The 12,929-nt window shown below is 39.7% G+C and overlaps 2 protein-coding genes across 2 annotated transcripts in view; one reads left to right on the top strand and one right to left on the bottom strand.

The window, feature by feature from the left end:
* Nucleotides 1-8,940, bottom strand: part of CDK12 (cyclin dependent kinase 12) — a 31,803-nt gene extending 22,863 nt beyond the window's left edge. The window contains exons 1-2 of the mRNA XM_015832254.1: nt 7,613-8,940; nt 115-987 (exon numbers count right to left, since the gene is read on the bottom strand). Of these exons, the coding sequence (XP_015687740.1) occupies nt 115-987; nt 7,613-8,670 (1,931 nt within the window). The 5' untranslated portion in view covers nt 8,671-8,940. The remainder of the gene's footprint in view (nt 1-114; nt 988-7,612) is intronic.
* Nucleotides 8,941-10,594: 1,654 nt separating this feature from the next.
* Nucleotides 10,595-12,929, top strand: part of MED1 (mediator complex subunit 1) — a 29,468-nt gene continuing 27,133 nt past the window's right edge. The window contains exon 1 of the mRNA XM_015832253.1: nt 10,595-10,818. Coding sequence (XP_015687739.1) covers nt 10,791-10,818 — 28 coding nt within the window. The 5' untranslated portion in view covers nt 10,595-10,790. The remainder of the gene's footprint in view (nt 10,819-12,929) is intronic.

Here is a 12,929-nt window from a genome sequence, read left to right as displayed (position 1 = left end):
TTTACTGCACCAGCTCAACAGTTTTCAGATACCAATCGTTGCATCCGAACAGTGAAATGAGCAATCCATTACACTAACAAACCTTTGTAGAATTGCAGTGTCTACAAACCTTACCTTTCCAACTCATCTTCCCCAGGCAAGATTGGTGGCAAAGGGAGTGGAGGCAACGTTGACGTTTTCAGATGAGGAACAGCTATGGTCAGAGAACCATGTCCCTTTGAGGAGGATTGCATGGTGGACTGGGAGTTAGCCTGAGAAGTCAAGGATGTTTTAGAATGGGCAGAAAATGGCAGAGGAACTAAAGCAGGGCTGTGAATGGTGGATGACTGGGCAGATGGCAGAGAGGGAACAACTGGCAATGGAGGCAAAGGGGGCAAGGGTGGAGGAATCTGAGGAGGTGGGGATGATGTTGGTAAAGGAGGGAGTGACTTTATAGAAGGCAAAGGTGGTTGGACCTCTTGCTCAGATGTCTCTATTTCTTTTGGAGTTACAATTTCCTCCTTTGCTATAACAAGTTTTATATCTTTTGTTCCCACAGTTTTTGAGTCTTTAACCAAAACAGGTCGTTTCTTTTCAGAATTTTCTACTGTCTTTGTTTTGACAGGCTCAGGAATTGTTTTTATCTCTGCATTGTGTTGTAGAGTATTTACCGTCACCAGATCATGAGGACATTTTTCAGGCTTAGCCATTTTTATCTTCCTGACATCCATTATAGACTCTTTTACTTCAGCTAAGTTATTTTCTTTTCTAGACACCAAGCTAGATGAGTCCTTGGTCTCCTTTCCATCAATTTTTGCTGCAGCAGCTGCGGCTGCAGCCCTCTCCTTTTTCTTCCTACTCAGCTCAGCTCCTAAACTGGAGGTCAGTGGTAGCCGAGCAGGTGAGATACTGGAATGGCGACTGCGAGATCCAGTTCTCTGCTTTTTGTTATGAGATGAAGAATGCCTTGAATAAGTGGGACTTCTGCTTCGAGATTTCATGGGCTTCCTGTGAAAACAAATCCAATAGGATTTCAACTGCCATATTTTTATGTAAAAATCAACCTCCAGCTCTCAAGAAATTAGCTCAATATTTTAAGTTATGTATTTCTATTACACAATATATGTTTCATTTGAAATTATAAGATATGTGAACACAGCCATTGCAGTTTGTAAACCATGTTTAAATGCTGCATGAACCCAGTTGATTTATTCATCAGACCATGGTTAAAATAAGTCATGGTTTAGCCACTTCAGAACTGTATAGATAGCATGACCCTTAAAGCTCCAATACATTCTCCAACTTGCTACAGGTTTCTCTGTTTTTTTTCTTTGGATCCACTTTATGTGCATAGGCTGAAACTGCATTTTCCACTCACATGTAACATAATACAGCAATCTTTATAGTACTACATGTTAAAATAAAAGGGGTCAAACATTTTAGGCCTGGATATATCTAGATCTAAACCTTTTGCTTGGAATCTAGAAACCATGATATATTAGTGTTTACATGTGCAAAAACAAAGACATATATACTCCCTGCACAGAACAAGATAGGCTTTTGTGATAAGAAAAATATTTATTATGAATCTGCTCTTCCTAGGATCCCTGGAGAAGCCTATCTTCCAATAATCACTTTGAGCAGCGCTGATCCCAGCGCTGCTGAAGTGATCCTGGAGCAAAGGAGAATCCAACAAAGTAAGCTCAATATTACCTGCCTGCTGGGAGTCAAGATTGCCACGTCTGTTTGAGCTGAAGACCAAGTCAAGACTGGGTGTGTCCTAGCCCAGGACGGGCGTGGCAAGTTTGGCTGACTTGGTCTAATGAGCAGGAAGACAGAGCTAACCCATTGGTGAATTCTCCATCTCCTGTGCTGGAGAAGATGAGCTGCCTTTGCTTGGGTCAATATTGCTTTCAAGTTTCACTTTCCCACATTGGTGGTTACTCTCCCAAGGTGCCCTTAAATGTTCTATGTAATCAGAAAATAACCTCACTGAAATTACCTTTTTTCCCCCACCAAGAAGACTGAGAGTTCATTGGCCAGGTCAGAAAGGAAGTAAACTTCCAGTTCTATTGTTCAACATAGGCTATGTATTTTCCAGTATAATGTAGCAGGGTAAGAGAGAGAACATTCCCAGCCACAGAAGGTTGCTGTGTGACTGAGCCAATCACTCTTTTTTAGTCCAACCTAGGTCACAGAGTTTTATGATAAAAAAATAAGAGGAAGAAGTGCTATATATGCCCTATCTATAGCTCCTGAAAAGTAAAAATTAAAAATTAAAAAATTAAAAGAACTAGTAAGACCAAAACTCAATTGCATGTCAGAAATCCACACACTGGTTCTTAGTCTTTCCTAGTCCCTTCCTGACACTGAGCTGTCTCAGTTCTAACATTACTGGACAAAACTGTTCTAAGAATCAAATCTCAGCAGATTAGTAATCTTATCTAAATCATTTCTAATCCCAAACACTAAAATTCCAAATTCCAAAACACAAAGATTTGAAAGCAATTTCTACGGTTAATTATAGGCAGCTGAGAATGTATGCAACCCTGAGGTCTAACAGGAGTACCTCAGGTCTTTGCAGTGTAGCTTACTAATCTAAAATTTAGTAGATACAGCTTGAAATGTGACTGTTACCTGCCTCCTTTTTATTTATTTTTAATCAGTGAAATATATTAAAAATTGCCCCTTTATTTTGTTACTTTATTATTTTCAGATTATTTAAAAGTTAGAAGGGAAATATGTAGTTAGGGATGAACTTTGGAGTTCCTGGTACTACCTGAACTTATTTGTTTGCTTGCAGACCTTTCATTACCCAACTAGGTAACATCATCAGTGCTACAAAGTGTGGAGTTTTGTCCCTCTTTATATTATTTATATTTAAACATTTTAGCTGTTCTAAAACTTTTACTACATTCATTTTTAACACAACAATATGGCTACCCAAGACTTGCAAAGAGTAGTTTCTAGAAATCCAGTTGCCTGGATCATGCAAGATTGTACAAACAGTTGTTTATGAGAGGCACTATTTATTCAAATTAAGCTCAAAGATAAATTAGGCCATGAGGGGCCAGAAACAGCAGTAAGTAGTCCACAAAGCCAGTAAGGGTAACTAAGTAAATATGACTGAGAAAAGAACTTCACTAGTCAATATGGCTGAACTCAGCCTTAGGCCAATTATTCCAATTTTCTTCCAAGTTTTGAATAAGCTATCAATAAGTCACTATTTACCATTTTAGGCAGTTTAAAGTGTTTTCATGGCTTCCAATATGAAAAGAGCTAGTTGTACTCTTGGGAATAAATAGTAAAGTCATATTTACTGATGTTATTCTAGAAATATAAGGGCAGACCTCTATCAAGAGCAAAGGGGAGTATTCTTTCTTGAATGAATAACATTCAAGTTAATTTCTTAAATATAACTAACCCAAATCAGGATTCTCTCCTTGCAATGGTTTTGTCATTAATGGAAAACACCAATTATCTACAGGAATTCAATAATAATAAGTGCCATAATAGTTTAATAAAAACTATTTTGTTATTTTGGCTGAAAGATGGTTACTACCATATAATGCACTCACTGGCTGAGTTCACACATCATGCTATAGTATTTGTTTTAAAAGCTATGATGGCCTAATTTTAACCATAAGGTGCAGACCACAATATTGGATTCACTCAGTACAGTAAGCCATAACCCTAACAAACTACAAAGTTAAGTGGCATGTGAACACAACCACAGTCAAATAAATATTAATTATGCTTCAGGGCACTTCCAGGTAAGGACATATATAGTATTCTCTTGTTCTTCATACACTCAAAGAGAGCATTCCCAGATTTGGTTTATGGTCACTCATTCACAGCACACAACTTGTATGTCCCCTTGCTTTCTACTTGAGTTTTCCAGATAGATACAACTAAAGCAGGCAACATACACATCCCTGGTCAAAAGCTGGGAAATAATTAGGGACACCCAAATCACTTTTATCCAAATACTGAGGCATAAGAGGTTCTTTGAAATACACAGAGACTCAATGAATTTAAAATAAGAGCAAAGCTTTACTGGTTACATAAACATCTGCTCTCATACACACATACCAGTATACACAATTACCTAAGTTTTCCTCAACTAGGCTGGCAGGCACTAGCTAGAGCAGGGGTGTCAAACTGCTGGCCCACAGACCAGTTGCATCATATGGAGGCCGCACCCCAACTCCAGCAATGCAAAAAAAGTTGCGATACATCACGACACGTCACATGGCACAGCGAGTTTGACACCCATGAGCTAGAGGAACAGAAGCCACCAAGTCTGGTTCCAAAGAGAACTCAAAGAGTGAGTGGACTTTAGGACTCCTTTTAGTCCCCAAAAGTCCTTGCTATGTTTATTCACAAGTTTGGTAGCTGTTGATCAGATGGCAGCATGCTCCATGTACTCAGGCCCAGCTTCCTTTGTCTGGCTCAGTTAACTTTTTTCCTTTAGACTTGGTTCTTTCTTAACCACCTCCCTAAAGGGATCTTTTAGATAAGATTTCTGGCTTATTGTCCTACCTGCTTATGTGTCTTCATCTTTCAGCCTAGTCTCAAAATATCCTACAATATTCCCCAAAATTCAGATCACCATACTGTACTAATAAATTTGCAACAAAATCGTTTACAGGATATTTGAGCTCTAGTGATCCATATCCCATTCTCCAAACTTCAAGTTAGCAGGTTGCCAATCCCTGCTTAATTAGAAATCCAACTTGAGAAATAGTTCTTGAACTCACTACAAACACCTCATTTCATAGTGTTGTACTAAATTGTCAGCCCAATTATAAGAAGCCATTCCCAGTTAATATGAACAGTCAATTTAGAGCAGGGATTCCCAACCAGGGGTGCGAGATGATATTCCAGGGGTGCGAAAACTTGGGTTTTCAAAATTATAGTGTATATGCATAATTCATTGCCGTTATTTTGAACTTGTGTAAGGGGTGCAAGAATATATCAGAAGCATTCTAGGGGTATGGGGTATAGAAAAGGTTGGGAACCACTGGTTTAGAGAAAGGGCACTTGTTTTTATAGAAGAGGTGGAGCATGTGAGTTAAAATGGTTTAAGAGTTTCAAAACCCAAAATATGTAGGTGAATGGAAAAAGAGTTGGAAAACTAGAACATCAGACAAAGCTTTGTAAAGCCTATAAAATGAAATAAAAGAAATATGAACAGGAATGAGATGCCCCCTTGCAGTTTCACATATTTATATACACAATAGTTTGTTCTATTCAAACCCATTTTACTCCACATATCAGACTCAACAAAGTCACTTTCATAAGTTTTCTAAACTTATGAACATAAGTTTTTAGATCAGATGATGTTTACACATATTAACCAATCCTTTTTTCAATAGACATGGAGATACTTTCCTGACATTTGGCCCCTAATTAGCGGGAAATAGCAGCTCCATTTGTCTTACATTATTTAAAAATAATTGCCAAGAATTGAAGGACCATCTTACCAATAGAAACAAAAAATATTGGATTCAAAATGTAGCCAATCAAATGCAAGGTTTATAAAATATATTGTGTATGTGTGTGTGTGTGTGTGTGTGTGTATGTATACAAACACATATAACCTAGTAACAGTGACATTTTTTCCTATCACACTTGGTGGGAAGCTTGCCTAGTAATATTTGTTTCACAACATTTACTCCATATAAAATGTCTTATGTTAACTATTATATACTTTCTCTCATGTTCATTAATATCTCACTGTAGAGAGAATGGAGTTGTGAGAGTCACACTTCATGAAGACCATCCAGAATTCACAACAGGAAGAGGAGAGTTCTGTGAATGTTTAAAACAATGTGACAAGACTGTTGTTTAGCATTGCCAGAATGCTAGTTGCATCACTGAACATAATGAGTTCATACTTGAATGCCAAGGTTCTGCATTAAAAAATGTTAACAAGAAATTATAAAAAATTATCCATGGAAATGTTAACTGGTGATAATCAGTTATTAGCAGTTTCCTATATTTACATTATTAAGAGAGAGTAATATCTTCCAAACTATTAGCAAAATGAAATCTTATTTAAAGAGGAACAGTATAAAGTTTAGAATCAATAATAAATGTTGCTAGGAAAGTGGTCTTTTCAAAGTTCCTTTCTGCCTTTAGGTTTCAATAATTAGTTGTTAAAATTACAGTTCAAAGGAATAATATGAACACATTTTACCTATACTGACTTCCCTTATGCGGTGGCGAACCTATGGCATGTGTGCCAGAGGCGGCACTCAGAGCCCTCTCTGTGGGCACGCGTGCTGTCTAGGCCTTCAGCTGGGTTTTATAAAAGCTTTTTGCTTTAGGCCTCCACCGCCATGTGCAAAAAAAAAGGTTCAATCAATCAATTTCAACTTCTCGCAGGAAAAAAAAGATCTCGCAAAGTTGGAATTGATTGATCGAACTTTTTAGTCCCACCCAGTCTGCCGTTACCACCGCAGCCATGCCCACCCAATGGGCCACGCCCACCCGGCACCCGTCGATAGATAAGTGGGCTTTGGGTTGCAGTTTGGGCACTCGGTCTCTAAAAGGTTCGCCATCAGTGCCTTATGGTATTCATAAAGATTAGAAGCTGAAATCAAAGGTGATTTTTGAGCATATAATTGTTGTTTATCTAAAAGTGTACCAAAAAAATGTCTATCCCCATTTAAGAAAGGTCCAGTAAAATAATTGTGATAAAACTATCCAAGCATTGACTAGATGGAAAGTCACTGCAATTAACCCATTTTGTTACTAGCAAAAAATTAAGAGAATACAATACAATGAAGGCTGATAAAACCTGAAACTTCCATGCTATATACTTAAATGATATAAATTTAAATGTACTTCATTTTCTTTGAATCAAGTTCAATTTGCTAAAGAAGTTCTTTGCAACACCGAAGTTTACATATTTAGTAAGCCCATCCTGCCACCTCTTCCAGTTTTTTAATTTTATAAAAACTGAAAAACCACAATATATATGAGTATAGATTTAGTTTTAGTTTTCAGAAATGTCTGAGTTTATACTACATCTGACACAATGAAAACAAAAAACAATAAATCCTGGCAGCTGTGTTTCTCATTTACACACCTGACACAGAAACTATCCATCTGCATTAACTATAATGTAGTGCCGTTCATCTTTAATGATCTGTAGTTCATGCCAATCATAATTTGATCATCGATTCTAGTTTGCCAAGTTTTGATGACATGACAAATTAAACCAAAGCTATGTTGAAAAACATGCAAGACCAGTGCTCACTGGCACTATATGATTCTATTTCATATCATTGTTTAGCATGATATCCCACCAGTTCAGTGTCATACTGGCTGACCTGGCTTCTTTTCAACTTCATTCTCCACATAAATAAGATAGAACCTATTACTTAGGATACAACAATATTGGACCCATTTGTGTTACTCCAACTCCACTCTCACTAGCATAAGCATGCTACCTTAAAAATGTTATAATCCAACACATAGGGACGCATCATGATGGGAAAGGTAACCCTAATGAATCAGAGAAGTATAAAATATTTTCTGTTCTAAGAAACAATAACAATGATTCTGGGACATTAGCCCCTTTAGTTACATTGTACTTAAGAGGCTCAATGATGAATAATAATACCTGGAAACAGGACTACGGCTCAGAGACCGCTTGGAAACAAAAGGACTGCTGGAGCGCCTTCGATTGAATGGGCTGGGAGATCTTCCACTATATGATCCACTCCCTCTTTCATAGCTGGATGAACGCCTCCTGTTGTATGGACTGACTGACTGCTGTCTCTTGCCATAAGGGCTGGGAGAACGCATACTGGATTGGTAGGCAGCAGGTTCCTTATATGGAGGGCTGACTGATGGTCGTCGTGAGGATACACTAGGACTCTTCTTATATGAATCATAGTTACTGGATGTATGTGACCGTGGAGGGCTGTTTTCATAGTCCTGTGTGTAGGATGCTCCTGAAGGACTGTCATCTTGTTTGGGACTATCTGACCACTTACGGTGTGGACTTCTGGATTTCCGCTTTGGACTGTCCAATGACTTGTAACTTTTGGGGGCATCTCTTTTCCGATGACTTTTACTGTGATCCTTGTGACCAGATTTTGCCTCCCGTTCTTTCCTAGACTTCTCCTTATGCAGTTTGGCTGAACGGGACTCTTTGCTACTGCTCTTGAATGATTTAGATGAATGGTCATCATTCTCCTCATGAACCCTTTTGGAAGTACCAGATAGTCTATCTTTACTAGAACTCAACTTGCCTGAGGACTCTTGGTTTTTCTCCATTCTCTTCTCCTTGTCTCCCAGTTTACTTTTTATCAACTCACGGACACGCCTGTGTTGATGATGACGTCTATGTAGTCGATCACTCTTGTCTGATGTCCCTTTCCTCTCATCATTTTCTCTATGTTCCAACTTGAGGACGGCTTCATCTGAGAAAGTGTCAGAATCAGAGCTGATATCATCATATTCTACCAATGGTTTGATCATGCTGCCAAGAGGTGCTCCTCCTTCTTGGGACCCCAACGGCGAATCTTTGGAATGCCTGGATCTGTGTCTTTTATGCTTGGAAAGTCGATGCCTTTCTCTGCTGTTTGAGCTCCCACTGCTGGACACTGCATCTTGATGCAAAGACCCCCCACCTCCCGTATCCTTCTTTCCCCCATGTCTCTCTGGGTTTGGCATTCCTTCTCCACTGTGCTTGAAAAGAGGGAGGAATCCTCCAAAAAGCCCAAATTCTACTCTTCAAGCCTCCCCCCCTACGATGGAAGGGCCACTTTTTTTTTTGTTACCTATGTCCTACATTCAACCCACCCTTCTCTTTACATGAGGATAAATTTGGCTGCTTTATGAATACCTGATTCTGCAATTACATGCGGAATATTGTAAGATAAAGCTGCCTCAGAAATAGATTTGAAACTGAGTTGAACCACCTTTCACCTGGAGAAAAATATCAAAATATCCTGATCTCACACTTCACATGTAGGAAGGGAAGAGACGGTGTTTTAAACCCTGAGTAAGCACCTGCTCTTCCTTAACTCCAAGTCTCAATTAACTCCTACTTTTACGGTGCTAATTGCTCAAAATGGTTGATTAAAGGGGTAAAAAAAAAACGCAAAACCCCTAGTTTGAAAGTAGGTAAGACGCTGAACGTTACAAACGCCAAAAAAGAAAGAAAAAGAAAAAGTAAAGTTCTGCAAAGATACTAGTCACTTTACGGTTTTTGAAAAAGGGGTCCCCTAAGAGTAGTCTCTCAAAGTACTTAAGCAAACCTTGGCTCCAGGTTGCCTTGCCACTAACTAAGGTCCCACGTCCCTACAAAATGAAAGTGGGGACTGAATTTATCTGCTATTTCCTTAACTTCCTGAGGGGGTTACTCTCTACACTTCCAGCCCGCCCCGGGGCCTCGCTCACTGAGTAAATCCCGCAGGCCCGGGACCAACCCAAGAACCTCTACTAAGGGGACACCTCCTTCCTCAATCTAAATCTCTAATGAGTTCCCCAAGTCAAGATTCCCATCTTTTTCCACCTACTTCCCAGACCGAAACGGCGCTCCTTCCAGATTGGGGGGGAGGGGGAGGGGAGAGGAAGGTAGGAGAGCGAGGAGGGAAGAAGGTTAGCCACCAATTCTCGCGAGAATACGGTTGTCGTCCTCCGTGCTGCCGACGCCGTGACTTCTCTGGGTATATCTCGGAGGTTCCTTTCCCGCAACTCCTCTCTACCTGCTCCTATTTCTCTAAATACCGCGAGAACACGCACGTGCGTGCGCGTACATATGCTCCTACGCAGGCGCACGCGCTCCCGCACAGCCCGAGCTTTGCGAAGTCTCGCGATTCCTGCCTAGAGATCAGTGATGGGACGGAAAATAGGTTATCCCGGTTTCTGACCTGTGGGGTTTTTACGAGGTTTGATGCCATAATCTCGCGGGATCTGGGCTTATTTTTTTTTTCCTCAAAGCGTAGACGGCCTATTAGAGTTCTTTATTGGCTGAGTGTCGTTGGATACACAAGGAATTTAGAAGACTAAAATGCATTCTTCTTAATTAAACGTTTATTTTTGAAAAACCTACAAGACCGAAAAAAAGAAAAGGGAGTTTGCTTTCCGGCAGTCATTTTTTTCTCTCAATAGTGGGAAAAAATGTAGCATTGTAACGCTTTTGTGCGATCCTCGATCGTTCTAATTCCCTGCTATGAAATATATTAAACCTTATCAAAAGGCAGCTGCGGATATTTTTGTTGTTTTTTCACAAAAACGTGACGAATTTCCTGGGGAATAAAAACAAATTGATTTAGAAATGGCGTCCCCGCTTGCTCTTTTTCTATCAATACTTATTAAGCAACCTGGAAACGACATCCTGCCAGCATCAGATGTGAGGGAAAAAGAATGACACTTTATGGGAAAGCATTCTTTACTTGAAAACAGCTGAAAAAAAGGCTGCCATCTACTCTGGGGGTTAAAGAAGAATTTGATAGGACAGCTAGGGGGAGAGGGAGGCAGAGACGATTTCAAATCTCGCGAGAATTACTGGCCTTCCTGCTGTTGCATTGGCTGCCGCCCGGGATTCTCGCACGACTTCCTGTTCTACATTTGTCATGTTTCGAGCCCGGAGAGGAGGAGCAGGGAGGTCTGGGGTGGCGGAATGGGGGTTGCTTTGCAATAGCCGCCGGGATTGAGGGAGGCTGCTTTTGCCGGGCCCGCCCCTTTTTTACCACGGGAGAGGGGTCTGGCTGGGGCAGCTCGAGGCGTCTACATGAGGGAAAGCAGCAGGGTCACCTACCCCCTTTCCCCCCACCATCATCGGAAGGATGAAGGCAGTCCAGAGCAACACCGAGGGTGAGTGATAGGGCTTCGGGCTGCAAAAAAGTGCTTGCTCGCTTTCTCCTGGCAGAATCTTTAGGGATGTAGCAATAGCAACAGCACTTAAGATTTATATAATGCTCCATAGTGCTTTTACAGCCCTCTCTAAGCGGTTTACAGAGTCAGCCTATTGCCCCCAACAATCTGGGTCCTCATTTTTACCGATCTCGAAAGGATGGAAGGCTGAATCAATCTTGAGCCGGTGAAACTCGAACTGCCGAACCGTCGGCAGTCAGAATTATCCTGCAATGTAGGAGTCATGAAGGCTCTCTGATCAGATGGGAACATCCCTTTACCAAGTGCTCAATAGGGGATTGCCGATGCAGCGATAGTAATCGCAATAATCGTGCAGGAGGGGTCGATTTTGGGGGTTTCGGAAAGGCAAGTTCTAGGAAATTTTGACAATTTCGGATAGAGTTACAAGAAGATGCTTTTGTAGAAAATTGGTAGTTGTGGTATTGAGAGGCGCGTGAGAAAAAAGAGCGGAAGAAAACACAAAGGAGATTTCGTTTGGCAGCATTATATAAAAGCGATTTGGGCATGAGCGCCAGCCTGAGGGCAGCTGCTGAAAAGACAGTTGGTAACACGTTAACAGCCATTGCCCTAATCAGGCCTCTGTTGGAATCTGGTGTCCATTTTGAGGCACTACAATTCAAAAAGACAGTGACAAATTAAAACAAGTTTGAAGAGGGTTGTCAAGGTAGTGAGGGGTCTGGAGTCCAAGCTTTATGAAAAAGCGTTAGAGAATGTTTATCTTAAAAGATGACTTAGAGGAGTTAGGAAAACAGCCTTCAAATATTTGAAGAATTGCCATGGAGAAAAAGGAGCAGAACCAAAAATTTAAAATTTCAAGGAAAGAGTTCAGAATACATATCAAGAGAAATTGCTGACTGTAAGAGATGTCAAATATTGGAACTAACTTTCTCATAAAGTGATGGGATCTTCTCTGTCTTGGAATGGAGGCAGTTGTAGTTCTAGTTCAGAGATGGTGCACTTGAACAAGGGTTGGGCTAGATAATTTTACTTCTAACCCTACAGCAGTGGCCAAAATTGTGGAAACCTTTTAGGAAAAGTGTATAGTAGAAATGCATATTTGGTTAAGTTTCTACCAATTTTTCTTCTAATTTCTTTATAACTAGCCATGTTCACTTAATAATACTATTTTACATCGCTTTCTGGGCAACCAGTCAACTCTTTGCACCATTACTGTAATTTTATTACATTTTACAAGCTCAATAAATGAAAAAAATCCCAACCAACTTGATAGTGATCACATAACACACTGTCAAATGTCCTCAGCTTCAATACATGACATCAGTAACTGAATCCTACTGTGATCTGATTGGCTCATTGCTAAAACAAGATGGCACCTGATTGGCTCTCTAAACATTCATGCTCATTGGCTACAATCAGATGAAGGAAAGCTACCTGATAACCTAAGCAAGTTGTGTTTTTCTGGTTATTTGGCTATAACCTTTCATAGAATACAATACAGATAATTGAACAAACTATGTTGCATTACATTCTTGATTAAATTATCTTTCCATTGATATATAATTTTAGGGTACTACTCCAAAAAAAGTGTTATTTGCCATCAAATCTCAAAAATACACTTTTCCCAAAAAGGTTTCCACAATTTTGGCCACTGCTGTATGATTTCTTTTTATTTGGAAAATGGATGGGAAATTGGGATCATTCTTTGTGTGTTAATGTTTATACCTGACTCCATATTTTAAAGTGTTTTGAAGGAGAAACATTTTCAACTAGCTCCTCCTACCTTCTATTTAAATATTCCTGTTTGTTGCTTCCTTTTTCCCCTGTTTCCTATTCTGTAAATATATCATATGATTTGGCTGGTAAAGAATTTTGTAATGGGATAGTTATGCATTAATAAAAATCCAAGATTCACATATTTCAGACCTGTCCATAATATTGAATATTAAGTATCCAAGCAGATGGAGAGAAAAGAGAGGAAAGAATCAGTTGGCTTAATTAAAATAGGGAAATCTGTCACTGTGTCTTTATATCTCCCAAAATATTTTGAAGCCTATGTAGCAGATTCTAATACAGTGTTTGTTATTTCCTCC

This window comes from Protobothrops mucrosquamatus, unplaced genomic scaffold (genome assembly GCF_001527695.2).
Source record: "Protobothrops mucrosquamatus isolate PMUCROS unplaced genomic scaffold, P.Mucros_1.0 scaffold1, whole genome shotgun sequence".
Lineage (NCBI taxonomy): Eukaryota > Metazoa > Chordata > Lepidosauria > Squamata > Viperidae > Protobothrops > Protobothrops mucrosquamatus.
The sequence above is the reverse complement of the archived record's forward strand: the minus strand, read 5'-3'. Positions and strand labels throughout refer to the sequence as shown.